General features: G+C 45.6%; 1 protein-coding gene across 7 annotated transcripts in view; it reads left to right on the top strand.

The window, feature by feature from the left end:
- Positions 1-24,228, top strand: part of SIN3A (SIN3 transcription regulator family member A) — a 558,946-nt gene that overhangs the window by 464,038 nt on the left and 70,680 nt on the right. For all 7 annotated transcript variants that reach the window (XM_069222171.1, XM_069222166.1, XM_069222167.1 and 4 more), the window contains 2 exons: positions 5,303-5,472; positions 15,147-15,320. In XM_069222171.1, the coding sequence (XP_069078272.1) occupies positions 5,303-5,472; positions 15,147-15,320 (344 nt within the window). The remainder of the gene's footprint in view (positions 1-5,302; positions 5,473-15,146; positions 15,321-24,228) is intronic.

The following is a 24,228-nucleotide window of genomic DNA, read 5'->3' as shown; positions in this document are numbered from 1 at the left end:
CAACTGTTGCACTTGCCAGGGCTTGTTGACTCTTCCTCTGGGAGATATTCAGGCACCGAGAAGCCCTGGCCTCCAGCACTCCGCAATGCAAAGATCAGCCCTTGTCCTGCAGCTCCCGTGGATCAGCCCTTGTCCTGCAGCTCCTGCGACTTCTGTTTTGTTGTGCTGGTGAGGCCTTCCTTTGTCCATCACCAGTGGGGGCTCTATAGACTTCTGTTGGCCTTCCTCTGGGCTGAGGGCCAGCTCTGACTCCCCCCTCCTGGGTAGAGTCTCCTGGACCTTGCTGGTCCCCAAAACTTTGCAAACTTCTTCAGCTCCTGTTTGCGTTTGCCAGTGGCTGTTGGTGACCTATCCGTTCACTAACCCTCCTGCAGTACGGTTACTGTCGAGTGACAGCTCATAGGTAGCTCCTGGGATCTTCTGCAGCTCCTGGACCCTGTAGCTGGAATTCCTCTTTCACCAACTTGCAGGAACTTCATCTTCTGGGGAGTGGGCATTGCCACCTGCACCCCGTGGGCACCTATAAGGGTGCTGGACTCTGTCCCCTTCCTTTGCAGTATCAGACACAAATGGTTCCCAAGGGGGAGGTGTTGTCCTTGACTTTCACAGCTATTCTGTTGTTTATAAAGTGTAATCAGAGGAAATTTGTTTACAAAATTATACAGTTTTTAATAAATATCAAGAAAGCAATTTTGGTTAGATTACCATGAAATATACTGTGCTCCCATAAAGTGACGGCGCAGTGCAAAGTGAAAATAGTGCACTTGTGCTATGTACATATATACATGTGAGTGGAACAAAATATAGTGTTGTACTGGGATATCTATTCTTTGGATATCCACATTAGCCAATTTGAAACCAGTCCACAATTATATGTTTTGTTGACGTTTCAACCCAATTTCCGGATTAATCAGTGCAGGGTCATCATCAGGACGCTAAAAATATATCCAGAGACAGCAGAAAATGTATTGTAACTCTCATTTAATGGTCTGCGCAAAGTCCAGAGGAAAGGACTTTCTCATGATTGAAACAGGCATGTGGGCACCAATCTCGAACCGCTAATGGAAGGAAGGCCTGGGTTAAACGACCACCCACCACTCCATGTTTACATCTCCCTTTGCAGGTCCTCCACGTCTGGAATCCGTCACCGTGTTCCACCAATTCGAGGCATCCACTGACTTCAGAGAAAGCCCTTTCTCCCCTCTGCATCCTGGTCCCTGGTGTAGGTACTCCTGTCTTCTGGGTATCCTCGGATAGGGACACTCTCCATCCATTTATCCTCTGGTCTGCTGGTTTCCTCGGGGTCCACTGGGAAAGGTTTTGAATTCCACAAACTCCAACCACTACTCTGTGTTAGTCTGTGAGACTCCTGGTTGCTGGGGCCACTTATTGTACTTACCTATGATGTTCCTAACTGTCCCAGTCCCTAGCTAACTACCACACTTACCTTGGTTGGGGTCACTGTTTCATATTCCACTTTTTTAGTATATGGTAGTCGTCCCCCAATAGAGCCCTGTGTATTTTTATGCTATTTCTGCTGATTATTTGTGTATATACTGTGTGTATATCTCCAAAGGGAGGTATATCAATGCTAGTTTAGTAGTAGTGCTGTAATAAAGAATCCTTTGTTTTTGCAACACTTGTGTGGTGCTTTCTTGTGAGTGAGTTATTGTCTGGCTACTGTGATATTGCAAGTTCTTTACATTCCTCCTGGATAAGCTTCAGCTGCTCATCTCAGCTACCCCTAGAGAGCTTGTGCTATGACACCTATTCACTATCACTTAAGGTTGCCTGGATTCAGTATCGGGTGCCACACCATAGGTTTACACCATAAACTGACCCAGCCTCCTACAGCTGCCTCCTTGTAACTCCTGCGGCGTGGGACTTTTTCTTTGTTGTTCTGCTGAGGCCTTCCTGTGCCTGCAGCCAGTGGGTCATCCTGGGGGCTCCAACAATTACGGCTGGCTCTCCTGCTTGCTGAGAGCCAGCCCTGACTCCCCTCCAAGGGTCGAGTCGCTTAGACCTTGCTGGGCCTCCAAATCCTGCAAAATTCCCTGCAACTTCTTACTGCTTTTGGCAGTGCTTGCTGGTGGTTCTGCGTGGGACAGCTCGTGGGCGACTCCAAGGATCTTCCTGCATAACCTGGACTCATCACCTTGACTCCGCAGCTGTACACCTTCCATCACCGACCTGCAGGAACTTCTCCCCAAAAAGGGTGGGCATTGCTTACATGCACCGCTTGGACATCTGAGCGGGCGACTTCAAGGATCTTCCTACATCACCTGGATTCCGCAGCTGTACACCTTCCATCACCGACCTGCTTGAACTTCTCCCCAAGAAGGGTGGGCATTGCCTACCTGCACCGCCTGAACATCTGAGTGGTCTGGACTCTGTCCCCTTGTTTTTCAGGTTCTTCTTGTCTGGAATCCATCCTGGGGTTCCGCCAACCTGGTCCACTGATCGTGACAGCAGCTGGGCAAATGAGGCGACCATTAACTCCTATGAAAGTTTGCGACATCACTTCACTGTAGACCCAGCTCCCTGGTGTAGGTAGTCCACATTCCTGGGTATCCATGGGTGGGGACACTATCAAACCTTCCTTGTGCCAACTGGTTTTCTCTGGGAAGGATCCTGAATCCTAAAAATTCCAACCACGACTGTCCTCTGTTAGCATGTGGGACATCTGGCTAGATAGCACCTCTGCACACAGGCACCTGGGGGTGTTTCTACTACTTGCCTTGGGTACTTTCGTACTTCTCCAGACCTTGGAATCCTAACACACTTACCTTGTTTGGATACCTCCATTCTTATAAAGTTTTCTTAGTATATGGTTTGGTTCCCCCATAGGGCCCCATGTATTTCTATGCCTTTCCTGCTTGTTACGAACTATATTGTTTGTAGATATCTCCGATTGGAGATATACCAAATTTAGGTTAGTACTAGTGTTCTAATAAAGGATACTTTATTTTTGTAACTCCTGATGTGGTTCTTTCTTGTATGGACATCACTGACTGGCTATTGTAAGTGATTTACACTTCTCCCCCTAAAGAGCTTTGGTTATCTAGGCATCAAAACAATATCACTAAGAGTTGCCTGGACTCAATATAGGGTGCCACAGTACGCCATAAAGTTAGCCAGCCTCCTACATTAAGTCCTTGTAAAGTGGTATACCATATGTCCATGGCCTGTAAATTAAATGCTACTGCTGGCCTGCAACAATGGCTTGCGTGCGCAGTTTACTGCCACATTGATTTGCCAAGTCCTAAACTCCCCTTTTAGTACATCTAAGTCACCCCTAAGGTAGCACCTAGGTAGCCCTATGGGCAGGGTGCTGCTCTGGCAGAAGTATTACACACCTGTCCAAACAGAATAGCCTGCAAATCTGCATTCCAAGCCAGGGGACTTCAAAGAGTGCTCCCACCTTTGTAATGCAGATCTGGCTTCCCTCAGAAGTGAGGAGATGTTGACCTCCATGGCCAGAGTCAATTTGGTTTCTGGACAGATGGGAAAATCCGCTATGAAGGAGGCGTTTGCACTTGCAGGTTGGATACAACTCTAAGGTGACAAGCCTGACGTGAACAAAAAATTACTAATTTCCACCATGTTGTATGTGTTTGGGACAGCCTGATGCCCCCTCCTCAAAGGAAGTGGTCATCTATGGAGTGTAGTGACCCCTCGGGTAAGTAGCCCATTAGCTACTACCCTTCACACCCCTTAAAGCCCCTGAATTGAGTATTTAGAGGTCCCCCTGTTACCAGGACTTCAGATTCACTGGACCACAGAAGGAGGTCACAAAGAGCCACGAAAAGCAAGAACTGAGGTGTAGCGACTGACTTGGCCACAACCCTGCTGGTCTGCCTGCTACTCTTGACAATTGTGCCAAAGACGACTTATCATGCAGCTGTTCTGCCTCCAAAAGCCAGGGTGGACTGCCAGTACCTTGAGAAGTAACCAGGCTCCCATATGGAGTAGCAGAGCTGCTTCCCTGCATGTACCAAAGATTCAGCAGGACTCTGGTTCGCCAAAACCCAATATCGGACAGCACCACTGCACCTCGTCCCCTAGCCAGAGTGGAAGTGGGCCAATATTGCCCCTCCTCCACCGCTTGCAGCATCATTCTGACCGGACTGATCACCATTGAAGTGAATGGAACATTCATCGCCATAACACACCTTTGCACCTGGATGCCCCAGAGCCCGCCAAGGTGAACTGTTGGTGTGGCCTTGGACCTTTCCGCATACTGACCTCAAGTCCAGAAGAACAGTCCTGTAAGTTGTTGATTAGTACCCTATGCAGTGTCCCTTTCTCACAATCAGATGCATCCATAGACAGGCATCCTCTGCCTTCAACTTTGGAGCTACCTTCTCCACCAACTTGTGTTTCTCATCATTCATTTTAAATAATGTCACACTGGTCTGTCTTTTTTCTACTCAACAGCCTACAAGATAAGCCTCATGTTTCCTCAAACCTATAACTATTCCTTTCAATCACAACAGAATCCTGAAATTCATCACGAGCATCAATCAGAATCAAAGATCACCCCCCCCCCCCCCCCAAAGACATGAGTTCTACTCTATTCCTAATTTGTTTTGTAAATCTGTCTGATGGCCTTCAACCCCACTTCTAATATATAATCCATTTGACACTGTCACAATTGCCCAGTGCCTGTTTTGATCCTTTGCTGAAGTAGTACCACTTTTATGTGATGCTTAAGATTTTCTTTAGGGCCACTACTTAAAGCTGTGTTGAAGTACTACCTCTTTCAGTGTAAAAGTACTTCATCTCCCACCCCAAATCCTTTGACCTGTGTAGTGGTAAAAATAAAATAGTTGTTCTTTACACAATGCTTTGGATAACCCAGTGAAGTTATCAATACTGTGCAAAATGCTTGGATTTGTGCTGTTTCTGTTTGGGGGGAAAAGCCATACTAATGAACCGTTTTCCTAGATGACTGACATCCTGGGATCGCTAATTTTCATTTTTGTTTTTGGAGCATCTCATTGTTGGATGCATTAATGAATGCAGAGGGCGTTTCTTTTTGAAACTGCAAGTGCCATAATTTGTAGAAAAATAATTCCTATCATTAGTTTGATGGCAGTGTTTCTCCCTCCTTCAACATTTGAGATTCCCTATCGCCTCCTGCTTGTGATGATTGTGCATTTCTGCAGGTTTGCAGAGGTAGGCTTTCACGATACATGCTGTTTCAACTGAAGCTCTGATTTGGTCTCTTTTTTTTGCCTTGGTCAGGTTAATGATGTATGATCCTTTCCCCCTCAGTGCTCCATTTCCTTTCTCTTTACAGTGGATATAGATGTGGAGGACTACTATCCTGCATTTCTTGACATGGTGAGAAATCTGCTAGATGGCAATATGGAAGCACTGCAGTATGAGGACTCGTTGCGAGAGATGTTTACCATCCATGCCTTTATTGCCTTTACCATGGACAAATTGATCCAGAGCATCGTCCGACAGGTGAGGCTGCTTCTGTATGGGAATGTGGGTTTTGATTGTGTGCTGTGCAGACGGGAAGCTCTCATTAATTGCTATTCTTTATTTTGGTGATTGTCAAGGAACATTGAGCCTTTAAAGAATGTGTAGACCAAACAGCTTAGTGAATGGTAATTAAGCTGTGTTTTTTTCCCAACCAAATTAAATATTTTCTAAGTTCACAGGCTGGGCATTATTCCTCCATCTAGTGGTTTGGTTCGGAAAGGTCCTTGACCCCCCTCCTCCTCCCATGCCCCCCACCCCCTTTTTCCTTCAATACTAGTGAAAGGCCTGTCCTCAGCTATGTCAGATGCACTCTGAATCCCCAATGCATTGTCACCATCTTCGAATTCTTTTTTTCGTTGTTGGGTGCAGAAGCAAGGTCTACTGCTGTGGGTCATGCGAACCAAAAAATTAGGGAAGCACTGAAAGCACACCATCATAATTGAGGAGGAGTGGAGTCTCAAAAGAAAACCTTTAAAAAACACAGTTTTTTTTAAATTAGGTTTTGACCACGTGGTCAGAGAATTGGCAGCATAGTGGTGTTGGTAAGGGAACACTCCTTTTCGAGTTTGCCTCAAATACCACCACACGTTGTGCAGAAAGTAATACAAGTTGTGCAATTAGTGCCTATCTAAAGACCACCTAGTGGAGGGGTTTCAAGTGTGTGCGGAGTTCTTTCCCTGAAACATTAAAGTGAGGGAGAAACAAAGGTGGACTCGTTATGAAATGGTGCAATTAAGACAACCCCATCAGTCACTTAAGGACTTAGGACTCTCCAACCACATTGAAACTGTCCAACATAGCCCAGTTGCCCAGGGAGATCAAGGGTCAGACATCGAACAATCCGCACAGTCCTGGAGGAAAGCGAGGCATAGGAAGGCACATAAGAGTGTGGAAACACCAAAAAAAAAAGACAAGACTTCAAGCAGTACTGAACTGAGGCCTGTGGTGAAAATCCCCCAGAACTACAGTGCCGCCTAAACGAGACGTAGTCCAAGGTAGAGTCAAAACCTAGGTACCCCACAAGTCTAAAACAAAGGACACTATTAAGGGCACACCTTCTCAATCTGGCTTTACACTGAGGACAAGGAGCTGAACAAAGCACTTTTTTACTCCAGAAAGGTAGGCAGCAATGGGGAAACCTGCTTTTTGTACATTTCTCCCCACTTTTGCCCCCATTTTTCAATATTAGGCACTGTAATGGTTTTGAAACACCTTGTGCTCTGACCCTGAACAATGTGCATGGTTGATTGGCTCAAACCCAATTGGCTTGGTTTAACCTACTTTTAAGGCCCTAGCATATGGTCCCAGGGGTACCTAGGTCCTGTAGTTTAAGGTGTCACTTGTGCACTACATCACTATAGTTGTCCCACCATGAGTGTGACAAAGTACAGCCTGTCTCTCAGGCTGCCAAAGCAGACTGGTAGAGCAGTTTTAACTGCTAAGTCTACATTGCCATTTGAAGCACCAGCGAGTCCTAAGGCATGGTGCAATATGTTACAAAGCAGAGCCTGTGTTTTATAGGTTCTGACCCTAAAAAGCCTAAATTGTTGTTTTTTCTGTAAGAAGCTGGTAGCCCCATTGGCAAGTACAAAGTTAAAGGCTGACACGCCATTCCCGCTAACTTCTGAATGGGACTACCAAAGTTGGTACTTCAAGATATCAAACAACTCATTACATATATCTTGACTTTATGCCCAAGTCGTAATTAATTTAACTTGTTGATACATGCAACTTTTAGAAAGTTGCCACTCTGTTCCCCAATTTTCCATTGACCATTTGCTAAGGCTGACAATGAGTCAGCTTTCTGCCCTACTGAGGGCTGTGTGAGCGACTCCCAGGAAAGCTAACAATAGAAGCCTGCCACTGCAGGAGGTGTTACCTCCTCCTGGCAGGAAGCCACAGTGGGTGTTAGCCCAAAAGGTGAGCTTCAAAGGAAAAGCTGCCTTTGACTGGCAGGTAGTGCACACACATGAGGGACTGCTGTATTGCTTAGGTAGACAGGCTAGCAGCAGGGACAGAGATGGAAACAGTTGCCAAACCGTTTTTTTTGTGGGCCTGTAGCCCTCAGGCACACCTCTAGGATAGGCTACCAATCTCCAGACACCAGGTGAAGGGTCCTGACATCATGGGCGTGGGCAGAGTAGGGCACTCTCGGTTAGCTAGAAACTTCACAGGAAGTTGTTACACGGTAAGAGGGAACCTAGTAGCCCATTGGCTAGTGTCTGCAACCCCCCCCTGAGGTCACTTTCTGGGCATAAAGTGGCACACAGAGCTCAAATCTCGCTTGGCTGGAGAGGAGCACAAAAGGACTGCTCTTCTGACCCTGGAATAGGCATGGAGGCTGCACAGAAGTTGGACTGCACCTTCTGCTTCTTGGGCTAGCAAAGGAAAAGATCGTGGCTACTGTGTTCTGCTTGTGGAGACGCTGTCCCCAGATCCCAGCTAGAAGCAGTGACTCCAGGAATAAGCTGGCTGACTTTCTGTTTGCAGCACTGGGCCACAAAAGCAGAACAAGCCTTCTAGGGCCAGTTAATAGCCAAGATACCTGGATTGCCACTCCTTGCCGCCGTGCAATTTAAGAGATCAGGACCACATATTCAGAAGTTGTACCGAGTCTGCTGGACCCAGGAGAGTTGTAGAATTGCAACTAGGTCGCCCAGAAGGAGAGTTATCGCCAAGAGAAGAAAAATGCTGAAATCGCTATGCTGGGCGACTGGTAGCTCAGTGGTGACTGGGACTTGTGCGGTCCCATGGAGTACTTCAACGAACGTTGATGCCTGTCGCCAGAATCACCGGACAGTGGACCGAGGAGTAGCCCCAGGAAGACCCTCATAACTGCACAGCATCCTTGAGCATCTTTAACATCCTGTATCCTTTGTATCAGGACAACTCCATAGAAATCAGTGGCAAGGGGCCACAGACACTAGAACTGACTGAAAACTCCTTTCCTTGAGGAGGTAACTGTCTCTTACGGCCTTACTGGTCCCTGTTTACTTTCTCCCTGCCGGAGTTGGTCACCCAAAGTAACTCTAAGATAACTGCATTCCAACTTCATTCATTGAATTTGCCAATGCTTGTTTGTGGTTAAGTGAAAAGTTTTTGTTTCTTATAAAATCTGTATTTCTGCAACCATCCAGTGGTTTATTTTCCTTTTGGTGTCCATTAATTCATAAAAATATTCTTTACTTTTATAAATTAGTGTCGGATTTCTTGTGTGTTGAGTTTTTCTTCAATTGTTTTGCTGCTGTGTAACTGTTTTACAGTTGTTTCTTTGCATAAGCCTGACTTCTCAGAGCCACAGCTACCCAGGGCTGAGCTAAGGTAACAAACGAAACCTCGTAAAGAGGTTGGTAGTGTTATGTAGTGAGGTCATTCAACCGTGTCACCACAGAAGTGGCGATCGATATTGAAAACAGAAGATGAATGTTTGAAGCTAGAATTGTTTAGTTTCTGCTAAGCAAAAAGCTACTTCTGTGTATTCCCCCAAGAGATTCAGAATCCCACAAAACCAGTAAGGGAAATATAACAGGGACAAAAACAGAGAGAACTTGAAACCCCATCAGAGTTGTTGTACAGGGTGGAGGAACTGCTTGAGGAACCTATGGCGGACACTGACACAGCCCAGGAACTAGAGCCATAGGAGGGTCTGGACAGACTCCCCAAGGAAAGGATTTTACCGCCAGATTACCTTTCAAAGTATAATAATTTGATCAAGAGAGCAGCAGGCACCCATGGAGTCAAACTGGAGGTGGAGCAGGCAGAAGCATGCTTCCTACTTGAAACTTCATTACCAGCACTTAGAAAGACTTAACGTCTTCCCATGCTACTCTTGATGAGGAGGAAAAAGCTTTTTTTTTTTGGGGAGCCAGCATCCTTTAAACCGGTAACACAGAAGTTAGAGAAAAGGTGTAAACCCTCCAACTAATGCACATTGTATAGTATTAGCAGTTTGCCGGCACTCTCTAATTGTGTCCACAGCTAGGAAAAGGCCCAACGCTCCCATCTCCACAAGTGCTCCACTCAATAAGGAGAGAAAAAACTTAGCATGGTGGCAGAAAAATAAAGCTCAGCGGCCACACAGTGAAGGATTAAAATGCAAATAGTTGCAAAGTAACCCCCTTTTTGGGTAGTCATCCTAATGATTTCATTTTGTTTTTGGGACTTGCCTGTTGGTAATTTTGAACTCTAACACTGGGTCACCACAATCCAGTGTATGTGCTCTTAACCACAACACATGTCAAAATTGGCTTCAAACCTGATTGACACATTTAACTTTCCTATAAGGTCATGGCATATGGTGCAGAATATACCCATGGCATTGAAAGGTAAATGCCACTTGTGGACTACAGAACACTGCTGCAGTCTTTTCAAAATCTGCCTTTATACAGGGATGAACACCTGTTTTAAGTATTAAATACACCCCCACTGTAGGAGGCTGGCCTGGCTTGTAGTGGGTACCAGAGGTACTTACACCTTGTTCCAGGTCCAGTTATCCCTTATTAGTGTAGAAGAGGTGTTTCTAGCAGCTTAGGCTGATAGAAGGTAGCTATGGCAAAGCAGCTTAGACTGAACTAGGAGACATGTAAAGCTCCTACCCACTGGTGTCATATGCACAATATCATAAGAAAACACAATACACCGAAGTACTAAAAATAAAGGTACTTTATTTCTATGACAATATGCCAAAAGTATCTCAGTGAGTACCCTCAGTATGAGGATAAGGTATATACACAAGATATATGTACACAAACCAAACTTAGGTAAGTAATAGCAAGAAAAGTAATGCAAGCAGTGTAAAATGACAGTAGATTGCAATAGGAGCACATGGGTATAGGGGCAACACAAACCATATACTCCAAAAGTGCAATGCGAACCACGAATGGACCCCAAACCTATGTGAGCTTGTAGAGGGTCGCTGGGACTGTAAGAAAACAGTGAGGGTTAGAAAAATAGCCCACCCCAAGATCCTGAAAGGTAGGTGTAAAATGCACCTACTACCCCCAGAGAGCACAGAAGTCGTGATAGGGAGATTCTGCAGGAAGAACAAACACCAGCAATGCAACAACAGTGGATTTCCGGACCTGAGTACCTGTAAGACAAGGGGACCAAGTCCAATAGTCGCGACAGTGTCGAGAGTGAGCAGGAGCCCAGGAAATGCCAGCTGAGGGTGCAAGGAAGCTGCTACCTGTTGGAAGAAGCTTGGAGTTCTGCAAGAAAGAGGAGAGCTAGGAACTTCTCCTTTGGAGGATGGATGTCCCACGTTGCGATGAAGCTTGCAGAGGTGTTCCCACGCAGAAAGAATGCAAACAAGCCTTGCTAGCTGCAAGGGTGGCGGTAGAGGTTTTTGGTTGCTGCTGTGGCCCAGGAGGGACCAGGATGTCGCCACTTGGAGGAGGAGGCAGAGGGGGCGTCCAGCAAGTCAGGGAGCCCTCACAGAAGCAGGCAGCACCCGCAGAAGTACCTGAACAGGCACTTGGAAGAAGAGTGAACCGGAGTCCACACGAAGTCACAAAAGGGAGTCCCACGACGCCGGAGGATAACTCAGAAGGCTGTGCACTGCAGGAAGGAGTGTCGGGGACCCAGGCTTGGCTGTGCAAGAAGGAAATCCTGGAAGAGTGCACAGGAGCCGGAGCAGCTGCAAATCACACGGTACCCAGCAATGCAGTCTAGCGTGGGGAGGCAAGGACTTATGTCCACCAAACTTGGACTGAAGAGTCACTGGACTGTGGGAGTCACTTGGACAGAGTTGCTGAGTTCCAGGGACCACGCTCGTCGTGCTGAGAGGGGACCCAGAGGACCAGTGATGCAGTCTTTTGGTGCCTGCGGTTGCAGGGGGAAGATTCCGTCGACTCACAAGAGATTTCTTGAGTGCTCCTGGTGCAGAGAGGAGGCAGGCTACTCCCAGAGCATGCAGTACATGGAAACAGTCGAGAAAGCCGGCAGGATGAAGCTATACAAGGTTGCTAGTAGTCGTCTTGCTACTTTGTTGCGGTTTTGCAGGCGTCCTGAGCAGTCAGCGGTCGATCCTTTGGTAGAAGGTGAAGAGGGAGATGCAGAGGAACTCTGATGAGCTCTTGCATTCGTTATCTGGTGAGATCCCCAAAGCAGAGACCCTAAATAGCCAGAAAAGGAGGTTTGGCTACCTAGGAAGGAGGATTGGCTACCAAGAGAGGTAAGAGCCTATCAGAAGGAGCCTCTGACGTCACCTGCTGGCACTGGCCACTCAGAGCAGTCCAGTGTGCCACAGACACCTCTATTTCCAAGAAGGCAGAGGTCTGTGAGACACTGGAGGAGCTCTGGGCACCTCCCCTGGGAGGTGCAGGTCAGGGGAGTGGTCACTCCCCTGTCCTTTGTCCAGTTTCGCGCCAGAGCAGGGCTGGGGGATCCCTAAACCGGTGTAGACTGGCTTATGCAGAGATGGGCACCATCTGTGCCCATCAAAGCATTTCCAGAGGCTGGGGGAGGCTACTCCTCCCCAGCCTTCACACCTATTTCCAAAGGGAGGTTCCTCTCAGAGGAAATCCTTTGTTCTGCCTTTCTGGGCCAGGGCTGCCTGGACCCCAGGAGGGCAGAAACCTGTCTGAGGGGTTGGCAGCAGCTGCAGTGGAGACCCCGGAAAGGCAGTTTGGCAGTACCCGGGTTCTGTGCTAGAGACCCGGGGGATCATGGAATTGTCCCCCCAATGCCAGAATGGCATTGGGGGGACAATTCCATGATCCTAGACATGTTACATGGCCATGTTAGGAGTTACCATTGTGACGCTGTACTTAGGTATTGACCTATGTACAGTGCACGCGTGTAATGGTGTCCCCGCACTCTCAAAGTCTGGGGAATTTGCCCTGAATAATGTGGGGGCACCTTGGCTAGTGCCAGGGTGCCCACACACTAAGTAACTTTGCACCCAACCTTCACCAGGTGAAGGTTAGACATATAGGTGACTTATAAGTTACTTAAGTGCAGTGGTAAATGGCTGTGAAATAACGTTATTTCACGCAGGCGGCAGTGGCAGGCCTGTGTAAGAATAGTCAGAGCTCCCTATGGGTGGCAAAAGAAATGCTGCACTTGGTACTTTCCTACACCCACCCCGGCAAACCTTGCTTGCCCACAAGATAGGGTGCATAATATTAATTAGTAGAATGTGTGGCATTAGAAATGGTGTGTTCCCCCAGCGGCCAAGTCCAAAATTATATTTTCTGGTTGGACTGTAAGTAGTACATAGGAAAAGTCAAAGTATAAATTATACACCTTATAACATTTGATCTGTACCAGATACAGACTCCATTCACAGTTATTTTTTATACCTAATCCAATTGAATGGGTAAAGTTGTATTTTTATTAAATACATGAGAAATGTAACTTTAAAAAAGTTACCTTCACCTTCCCTGAAGCTGCTGGAAGATAATTTGTATTCTCTCCATCAACTGGCCAGCTGTACTTAGCCTGAATTAGTTGTGAAAATTACTCCCAGAGCAGTCTCGCAGAGTCAAAGGCCTGGGAGGGTTATTTTTCCCCTGACAGAAATACCAGTTGGTTTGGATGTGCTTGTACAGGAACTTAATCAACTTCGAAGGGGCCTGTCCTATCCTGTCCCAAGCAGATGTTAGGGCACTTGTAAAGTCCCAGTTTTTGTCCTTGTAGTCTGGCTGGCACTAAACCTAGAGGTAGGAAAGCTACCCCAAAAACGGGTTTTGAGTGACCATAGAGGGGACTGTTCTTAACATGGACACATCTTTTTGTGGCCACACAGGCTCTGCACAAATGGAAAAAAAGTTTCCCATCTTGAATTTTGAGAGTGAGGGGGACTCTGGCATTGAATGCACTGGAGTGAACAAAGTGTTGAAAAAGTGGATAGGCTTGCCCCCAGGAACTTTAACCCAATTGGTACCCAGGATTCAGGCCCTCTGGGGAAAAAAACACTCAACTCCCATTCTGTGTTGGGACTTAAACAATGTTCGTCGAGAAATCTCCGAAGCTCCAAACTGCTTCAAGTATCTGGCCTTCGATTCCACCACAGCAGCAATAGCAGCCTCAGCAGGGAGGTTTTTTTACTTCTCAAAAAGTGCCAGTCTCTCTTTGTGTTGTGGCTGAAAAACTTCTTCAAACTTTGTGACTTTCAGACTTTCACTGTGACCAGTCCACTTGGTTTATTCTACCAGGACTGATGGACTATTGTTGCTACTTTGTGCTTTTTTGCCTTTATTTTGACTAAACTCTTTAAACAGTCACCACAGTCATGGCCTTACTTTCCTTACAACATTTTGCACGTTATTTTATGATTGGGTGTGGAATTTTGTTTTGAGCGACTTTTTCTACTGTGTAGGCATTGCTTAAATATTGTACACTTTGCATTTGATTTAAGCCTGGTTACTTTGTGTCATGTTACCGGAGATTGAGCACAGGTTTGTTTTATTTAGTGTGACATCTAGCGGGTGGTGTCCTTATCTTTTGAGGTGGACTCATGTCGGAACGAAACATAATACAGTACATGAATTCTGCAGAATTGGAACACAAACTACCATATGTAGAAGAAAATGCTTTGCGTAGGGAGAGAACTTTAACTCCTACAGCATGAGGTAAAGGAACTGCGACAAAAGCAACCCATAAATGAAGTGTGCCTTGCTGTACATGACAAGGGGGCATATTCCTTGTATATCTGGGTTGAAAACGGTATCAAAAGCTGAGGCTAACAAATACATAACTCCAAAATTAAAAATGACCTTCTAAAAGATACAGATTAATGAACACAGCTTTTCAACTCAACATGCGCGAAGCTGCAAACAATCATTGTACAGCCAGATACTCACTTTTCTTAAAAGACAAGTGCATTATTTCTACCACTATCCGCAAACTGGAAAAATACGACATTCACAAACAATTACACAGACCCTTCCTAGTTTGGGGTCCTAGTGGTTCTTTCGCGGTTCCCTTCCTCACTCTTTCCTTGCATTAGCAATTGTGGTTCTTCCCCTTTAACAACTGGTAACATCCAGGGTATGGCCCCACTGGTAGTCCGAGTCGCAGGAGTCCACTTTGACTCTAATGTCAAGTCAATAATGTTCCATTGCTAACAAGTTTTGTGGGGCCGACAATCCCGAAATCAGTCCTACCCGCAACGGAAGCGACTCAAGTTCCTGAGTGCATCCCCGTCCAGGGGTCCTCGCAGCAGCTGAGTTCAGGTGAGTCAGCCGCACGTGGCCCAGGCTGCACTCGGGTGCAGAGCTTCTCACTCACTGTCGGCCACCCGAATCGATCATAGGTTACCTACTTAAACATGGTGCTTAGATATGGTGCTCATACTTGGTGGTATTTGACACAAGGAAGAATAAGGAGACCACCAGTTTCATAAGACCTATTATCTAAGTGGCCAACCTGGGCAGTTTACATGTTCTTCTTCCCCTCTTTCTCCCAATTGGTAAGGCACAATATGACTTAACTAGCCCACTTGCTTTCTGTAATTTAGGCTTAATATCAGTTGGCTTGACAGAAATCATTAAAATAGTTACAATACCGATTTTGGTAACCGCACATATGCAGAGATATTGTAATGTTTATACATTTAATGGAGATACCCTTAATAGGGGATTAGCTTTTCCTTTTTTATTATGGGACTCCTTAACTTTTCAGCTATGCTAATCGACCATTCTGTTTCCCAGCTTCAGCATATAGTAAGCGATGAGATCTGTGTTCAAGTGACGGAACTTTATTTGTCAGAAAGCAGTTGTGGAGCAACTGGAGGTCTTCTAGGCACACAGTCATCCCGCACGCTTGCTGAAGCAAACTTCCAGCGGAAAGCAGAGCAACTTATGGCTGATGAGAACTGCTTCAAGGTACGTAACAATGTTGGGAATGTGTCATGGAACCGATTGCAGCTCCCCTTAGAAGACCAGGGCTTCTCCATTATAGATATTCCAGTCTTGCTGTTGAGTCTGACTGCGTTATTGTGAAAGCCTCTGTTGTAACTGTAATGAGATGGAGCAAAACATTCATTTTATCTATAAAGGTTCAAGACGCACTCTTCAGAGTGATAGACCCTGCTCCCACAATAACAATTGTATCACAAGAAAAACAGAAAGATTGTTAGTCCGAAGAAGCAAAGCAAACACAGGAATACAGTGACACTGTCAGAGCATAGGTTAAGCTGGATTCTTATAGGAACAGTCAGAAATCCGAGTAGACCAGACAGTCAAGGAAATCAGAATGGTCAAACAGGTTTAACAACTGTTTGTCTTGTGTAAGGCTTAAGTTAGGTATCTAGAATATTATTGTAGTTCTACTAATATACTGCAGAAAATGTGCATGTCTTGTATTTTTAAAAATGACTATCCTCTGAGGAGTGTCTGTTCTACATCATGGATTGTTACTTGATACGCTAAACAGCATGCTTGTGTTCTTGATTTGAACTGCACCCTCCAGGCAGCAGTGGGCAATTGGGCACACTTGGAACTTAAGTTTACCATTTTAGCCACAATCCTAAGATGCTCAAGGAGGTTATAAATTTCCTAAATTGTTTGAGAAAGGGTCGAAAACTGGCAAGTTTGTATTCTGAAAAGTGCTGCCCTCTGGGAACAGCTCAAGGCAAAAAACTAGAAGTACCTGCCAAAGATTGGGTAACTCTGCCGATTTATGAAAATCTGGGGGGTTAAATTTTCCTAATTTACTAATCGGCCACAGAGACTTTTGTTTCTTTTTGGCTGATGCTCATATGCAATCTTCAGTGGAAATATTGTCTCCTATGTAGACACACCTTCTAGTTTTAGGGTTCTCAGTACTGCGCTTTATTCTTAAAGGGGAAGGATTCCTCATCTCTAGGGAGCCTGGCTGTTCAAAGTGCATGATCCAAGTATCATACCCCTTTGGTGAAACGGTTTGCTTTGCCTTATGCCTCTTTATAGCTTCTTTGTATGTACTACCATTTGTGTAGCATTCCAGTCTACATTCAAAAGCAGGAAGGTATTACTCAAGGCCATCCCAATGGTCTGTTTATTACCCCTTGCTTGCCTCCTCGTGCATTATTTCATCTGTAATCTTAGATTGTATTCTGCAGTTGTGTTTACTGTGCACAGTTACACTTTGGTGGTTTATTATTACTGTTCCAGAACAGAATTGGTTTCTGGGCCAAAAATGACGATTAGCTGCTTCAGGATTAATTGCTTCTTTTTCTAGTGTGAAAGAAATGTTCTCTTCAAGCCTTGATTGAGTCTGGAAGTATGTATTGACAAAAAAAAGAAAAATCTGTAGTCTGTGAATGTCAAACAACAGATTAGAATATCCTTTGAAATCATGAGTGGATAGAGCTTCCCAAGTAAGGCAGGACCTAAATTGGTATTCTGATATACACGTGTTGCTAACACTGATCACATGACTAAATTCTTACCAAGAATGCCAGCAGTAATGAGTAGCAGAAAATGTGACTGGTTTTACCTGATCAGGATAACTTATAACTTCATGTCACTTTTTGGCTCTTCACTGTCTTCCTGGACAATAATAATGATCAAAATCACTTTAGCATTTTCATACACCAGCCTCCGGAAATGATTTTCAACTATGAAAATTTCTTAAAAACCCAAGTCTGTCATCAGTGCTGTGCAAGTCTTTGAAACGTTCATACATTTTCTCTCTTGCTTTATGCATCCTTACAGCAACATCCTGGATTTATGTGCAGTAGTCAACATAGATTATAGCACAAATGCCATCCTAAGAAGCCGAGGGAAAGTCTAGGGCAATTCTGTGGTGTTGGATCAATCTGATTCTCTTCCTCCTCTTGTACTTTAGTGATTGGACAGATATAGGTGAAAACCCCTCCTGTAACTCAAAGAATAGATGGCAGGGACTTGACCGTTGTCTGATACAGCTCTCCTGTCTCCTACTTGGGGCTGGGGAATACCTGGCAAAATATCTGATAGTGGACACAACACAAGCAGAGTAACAAGATCCAGACCAGTCTTTGGGGATCCACGTTCAATCCCAGTTGTCATGTGTACAAAGTTTCAGCTTGATCAGGTCTTCAACTGTGGACAAGATGTCTCTGGATCTCAACTTGAGTAAACACTGAAAGGGAATTTGGCATATGTGCTTAGGGATAGTTACATTGCATTTAATCTTTCATGAAGATGCTGCTGTTTCACACTTTGCGAACAAAAGCAAAATGAACTGGGGCAGTCGGGATCTGTTGATCAGGTAGGGCTAGATTAGCAAGGGTTCCACAGAGGTCTAATTGTCACATTCAATGCTTTAGTTCCCATGCAAGTGTAAGACATGGCATTGCTTTCCCCATACAAAAGGGACTGGGATCATTACTACACATTCACTCACAACCCTGTAGATTTAAATGGCACATGAGAGCAACGTGAGCATGAAGTGAATGTCTTGTCCCGCTACAGAGGAGAATGATCTTTGTAGATAGACTGTTTCAGAAATAGCAGTGGATATTATGAAGTTCACTTCTTACTGATGGATATTTCTAACAGCAGATTCCTCACCTGCAGCAATCGGATTGGATCCAGAAACTTCAGAGCAGTACTCCTGCATGTCAGTAGTTGGTGTTGTGCAGCTCCATTCTGGGAGTGACGAGCAGAGTAGTCAATCTCCACCCATGCATGCTGATGTCAGTTTTTTCTTTTCTGTGCCGTTAGTTGTGGATCCAGAGCTACTCCTTCATGTTTTTACATTTGTTTTTTAAAAGCTCACAGTGGGCAAGGGACAGCAGGGTTTAAGACCAATAGGGACTGTTGCAAATAGATGTCTGTGGCAGATCCCCATGAGGGTATGTCTGTTGTGCCTGGAATAAGAACACGACCCCAGGGCCTGCAACCACTACACCTAGATGAGGCCAAAGGCCATATGGAACAGTGAGGCGAAACTCTACATTGGCAAAGACCAAAAGACTGTGACAGGTGAAAGCCGAAAGGAAAGTCCTGTTCCAACAGCAGATGTTTGTCAGTCATCAGGTTAATCTAAGAAGAAACACAAGAAGTTCAAGCAGTGCTCTGCTCCTTCCTGTCACTCTCCACTCATTCCAGAGAAGGGGCGTGGGTGTCAATGAGCTTTCCGGTTTTGCTTCTCAAACACCCCCCACCACCAAGTCAAAGCAGATTTCAGACTTTGTCCCAATGCACTTCACATTTCTGGTTCCATTTGCTATGTTGCAGCAGGTTAAAGCCTTTTGCTAGGCCATGCTGCAGATCTTCTGCACTTAACCAGTTCTCTTAGGTTCACCTTCAGGCTCCAAGGATTTGCTAGGATCTCCAGTTGGACGTCTGCAGCAGGTCTGCCCTCGGCGCTGTCTGTGCCCTTTAAACCTGCTTTGAGTTCTGCACAGGTTCTGCCCCTTCACCCCCACACATTCTTTCTCATCAATGCCACTGCTGCCATCCCATATTGCTCTCAGACTCAGTTGAACTTGTACCAATATTGTTAGAGGCCATATCTCGATCCTGCTGGGGAACAGCCATCCAACAGACCATTTGGTTCAGATACCTTGCCCTTTCCTTGCAGCAGAGCCCAGGTATTGCACAATATATTTGGAAAAGACAATTTTGATGATGGGTATGACTTTGTCCCCTAGTATTCGAACAAATGTTATGAGTATTTACAGGGTGTCAGTGGCTTAGACACCTTAAGCAACTGCTTCAGTGAAAAGGTGCATCAATATCTGGTAGACCTAGGTCCAATTTCTCCCCAAGAATTGGGAAAGAAGGCAGACCACTGGGTCAAGACTAGGGTAACCAAAACTTCCACTTGGGGTGACCAAAAGAAAGGGGTTACAAAGCGTCCCCAGGAGAAAGTGGGTGACACTAGTAATAAAGAAAAAGAGTCCTCTATAGGCCCCCAAAAACCAGTCCAGGTGGGTGGGCCCCAAGACACAACCCGGGGGTAAGAACTGGGATGCCACTAAGCCATGGTGCCACAACTGTGGACAGACAGGGCACCACACCAAGGACACTTCTTCTCCAAAAAACAAACGCCCTAGCAAAACCCCACGGGTGACCAGTTTAGCCATTGGGGATGACTCCTCATAGCCTTCAACTGGAGAAAGGGCCCAACAGCTGAGTTGGAGATTCCAGAGGGAAGTAGACACTTCCACCACCTACTGAATGGAATCCCAGCCACTGCCCTGATGGACACTTGTGCCAGTCACACTATTGTGCATGGCAGGCTGGTGCTCTTAAACCAGTACATCCCAGGTGAGACTGCAAGAGTAAGGCTTAGCCCAGACAAGGTCACTAATAGGCCTGTGGCTTTAGTGCCCCTAGAAGTGGGTGGGATTTTTAGCTGGAGAAGGGTGGTAGTCAGTACAGACCCCCAACCCCCCTCCCCTTGATTGACTCCTTGGAAATGACCACCCAGAGGTTGGTCAGAGCCCAAGAGAGGAACTGGTCCAGTGCCAGTCCTCTCCCAAGGATTCTGGAGATACTGCCCCTGTAGTAACTGCAAGTAGGCCCCAGAAGAAAAAGAAAAGAAAACAGTGCAGGAAAGGTGGGCAACCTTTAGCCAAGGTTCCAGCAAGCCAAGGAGATTCTGCTCCAGTAGGGGAGAACTCCAAAAGTGGCTCTGGTAAAGTCCAATCTGACCCACAAGAAGTCCTGGCTAGTCAGACAACTGTTAAGCATGGGTGGGTGGTTCCTCAGCTAACAGAAGAAAGAGTGGAAGAAGGGTGTTTACTACAAGATGTATTAACGCCCCTACTCTACCGCAGCAGACAGGCAACCTGAACCCAAAGAAGCCTGTAACTTAGCCCCTTCCCTTGTTGGTGAAGAGCTAACGGTGTGGTTCTGGGCACTGCCAGCTGTCAGTGGCCTCTGCTGGTTATTAGCCATCATGGCTGCACTGACCTTGGCCTTGTGGTCTGACCCCATGCCAAATAGCAAGTTAAGCCCCCTGACCCTGTTGGTCATGGTTACTCCAGCTACGGGTAACCTCTTTGGGTAAGCTGGGGGTGACCCTGGCTAAGTTAAGATTAGCAGAGGTGGATACCTGTAACCCCAAAATAGAGAGAATGGGTGAAAACATTAAAGACATAGACAAGCAGCAATTCAGACTAGGTCCTATCACTGTGGAAGTAGGTCAGATCCCCAGAGGGACTGACCTGAGCAGGAGGATGTAAGGCAGAGTAGGCCCTGCAACAAACCAGTCTGTTTTCCCCACTCTTCCTTGCCTGACAGACTAGGAAGACTCTCCCAGATTTGGCTGAGTCTCCTGGCCTGTGGGCTGTGGGGCTTGTGTAGGAAAATGGCTTCTTGTTGCAGTTACCCCCCACTTTTTGCCTGATATTGATGCTGACTTGACTGAAGTGTGCTGGGACCCTGCTAACCAGGCCCCAGCACCAGTGTTCTTTCACAAAAAATGTACCATTGTTTTCACAATTGGCACACGGATAAGTCCCTTGTAAATGTAAAAGGTACCAGTGGTACCAAGGGCCATGTGAACAGGGAAGGTCCCTAAGGGCTGCAGCATGTGTTGTGCCACCCTAAGGGACCTCTCACCTAACACAGGCACACTACCACAAAATAGAGCATTGGTATTATTTAATGTTGCCACTATCAACCTCTAAGGAGGAACCCTTGGACTCTGTGCACTCTCTCTCACTTTGAGATAGTATATTCAGAGCCAGCTTCCTACACCTTCTTAGACACTGGCCTGGTTTTCCCTCCCTTTTTAGCCTAAGTGATGCGGAGGGTGGGAAGGGTATTTGAATTGCAACTACACACCATCAAATAAAGACAAATATCCTCACAGAGGTCCTCCAAATGGGCCAGGTGCCTTTAGAACCTCTCTTGCCCTACAGTGAAGCCCTCACGGATACCCTTTTGGGCGCTTGGGTAAAACAATGCTCAGGACCTTCAGTGAACAGACAGATGTTCATAGTCGTAGACCAGGATCAAGCATCCCTAACTTTCTTAAACACCCTATACCTACAAACTTACTCCACAAGTGAATCCTCATGCCTTTCCCATCACCCAGTCACGAGTCAAAATACATTGAAGCTTTAAGTAAAACAGATGCTTACAGGGTAAGTAACAGTTTTCTTCTCATCTATGAGCTTTGCTGCCTCTACTGTCACTGCTCTCATGCTCTATGGGACACAGTGGGCCAGATTTCCCAGATGACCTGCAAGCTTCCTTTACCCAGTCTAATGAGGATTAACATATTGCAGCAAAGTTTGTCATCCTCTGTGGCTTGAACACAACTTACTGTGAAGATCAAGCATTTGGCGCAAGCTTGGCACTTCAGCACCATGCCTGGATGATGCCGGGGGTAACCATGCATCTTTATTGGACATGCCATTTGATGACTATCAACTTTTTGGCGAGAAAGCAGGTTCAGCCCTGGAGCAGTTTAAGGAAAGCAGGGCCACAGCTCATTTCTTTGGTCTGTCCGCCCACCTCAGACAATTCCACTATCAATTTCTCTCCCTCCGTGACTGTGGCAGAGGTTTTCAGTATAACCAATACCATGTCCTACCAGCACAGCAGATCTTCAAGAATTTTCGTGGCCTAGGTGACGGCTCACAGAAATAATGCCTAGGACATCAGGGACAGCGTGCAGTTTAGTTCCCCACCCCTTCAGCAACCACAGCCTCAAAACCTCTTTAGTGTGTTCTTTCTGGCACACAGCCTCCCTGTTGATAGCAGTCCTGACATTTCCTCCAGGGGTGGCAAGCCATCATCTCAGACAGGTGGGTCCTTCAAATTGTCCATCAGCGTTTCACCCACCCATTTCTTTTCACCCTGCCACACCTTCCGCTACCATCAGGGTGGCTGCTAGATTACCACCTGCCCGTCTTGCAGTAGGAATTGCAAGCTTTTATTGCCGAAGGGGTAACAGAAAGGGTGCTGGAAGTAGGAGCCGGTTGTTACTTCCATTAATTCCTGATGTCAGGAAGGACTGAAGCCTTCATCCTATTTTAGATGTTTGCCTCACAGTGCCTTCCTACATCTAAAGCACCACTCCTCCAGGTTTTGGTGAAACTTTTTTTTTTTTTGCTTATATAAAATTTTGCAGTGTTTTTTTCTCCTGAAAAGGCAGGTTTTGTGTCAGAAGCAAATGTCAGTTATGGATCCACACGACATCTGCTTCTGGGGCATCTATACCAATCATGCCTCCGTGTCCTCTGACAAACGCTCCCAAATGCATCCCAAAACAATCAGGGGGAGGGAAGTCAAACTGTCACCTGACACAAAAAGCTAGGTTGATCCCAGTCTGTCACAAGCAAAGCTGTTTAAAACTACCAGCTTACTGAAATCCATTCTGTGCTCCACTTTCTCACTTCTTTATCCATCACACTGCAAAATGCTGTGTTTCATAACATTGATGGCCATCACACTCCATATGTAAACACTGGCATAGGGTCAAAAGAAAGACAGAGCACTTCCGTCCATTCATCGTACACAGTGTGGTGTGCATGTAGGCAATTGTTTCAGGAGCCCACATAGGGTAGTAAGTGCTGTATAAATGTTGCAGTACAGTATAAGATTGTGGCCCCAATGACTGAATAAATGCAGATAGGCAACAGTATTTCCTTTCTTAGGTAACTGGCTCATCAAGGGCCCATTTTCTGAAAGCACAAACCAAGCCATGATTTCCACAATGCACCTGTTAGTAAGCTGGGTCTGACTCACAACAGGAAAATATCAGTGCAGACAACTCAGCAGGTTTTATTCCTAAAGTTTTGCATTTGTATACTCACCTCCAAAGTTTGTTTTCTGGAGGAAAGAACTCTAGTTACAGGTAAGTATAATTTTTATATGAGAGTTTATTTGGGGTTTCTTCCAAAAGTAGTAGCAGTTTTTCATGTCAGTCAGACCTTTTTTTTCATTTACAGTTTCAAAACCTCATCCTCTACAGCATTGAGATCATGAATTTCCACATGGATAAAACTGATAGACTGTATATTCTGAACCTACATTCTTAAGTTATGGACCGATTTAAAAAGGGTTAAGCAACATTAGATCCCGTTTTGTAGGTGCATGGTATGTTCATTTTACTCTTTTATGAGATGGCAATCAAAACTGTTACTGGCAAGCCGAAGGTTAATCTAATTAGGAACTGCTCTTCTAGGCAATGTCCCTATTTCCGTAATGTTTAAATCTGCCACGTTGATTCGCAAAACATTATTCCTTGAGTCACAGTGATGCCGAGGTAGGCCTTAAGGAACCTTTTTTGGTAGAACACTTAAGCTTTTGTTAATGTCGCTGCTATTTAAAGTGGCCTGGGCTTGTCATTCTATTGATTATGACTACTAATGAGCGTCCCATAAAGGAGGTGGGAAGGATACTACCTTGCAATCCTAGTTCTCCTCCAGTTGAATCCTTATTGAAGTCATAAGCAACCCATCCACCTCCCCCAGAGGAATGAAAGATATGATTTTTCAGCGTTCTATCCTGGATCCTACTTTCACCATTAAAATAAACCTCCTGTCACTGACAGGGCAGGATTTGATTGCAAACATGTGCAGTGCCAGTTTTCCACTTATGGTGCCTGCAGCCTCTCTGACTACAATGTCCTGCATTCTTTTTCCTTCTAATAAAAAGGTGTGTTTAAAAAAAAAGTCCTAGTCACTGTTTTGTATGTTTGTGACTTTCTAAAAAAAATAACAAAATGCTATATTGTCAATGTAGCCTTTTATTAGGTAATACAATGTTTGACTTTTGAAATAGGCTTTTCTGCTGAAAAGCTTGGTTAGCATATATTTAATTTTTTTAAAGGTGCTGTGAGATCCCGCATTTGGGTGGAACA

Source organism: Pleurodeles waltl, chromosome 3_1 (genome assembly GCF_031143425.1).
Source record: "Pleurodeles waltl isolate 20211129_DDA chromosome 3_1, aPleWal1.hap1.20221129, whole genome shotgun sequence".
Lineage (NCBI taxonomy): Eukaryota > Metazoa > Chordata > Amphibia > Caudata > Salamandridae > Pleurodeles > Pleurodeles waltl.
This window is presented reverse-complemented; position numbering and strand designations above follow the sequence as displayed.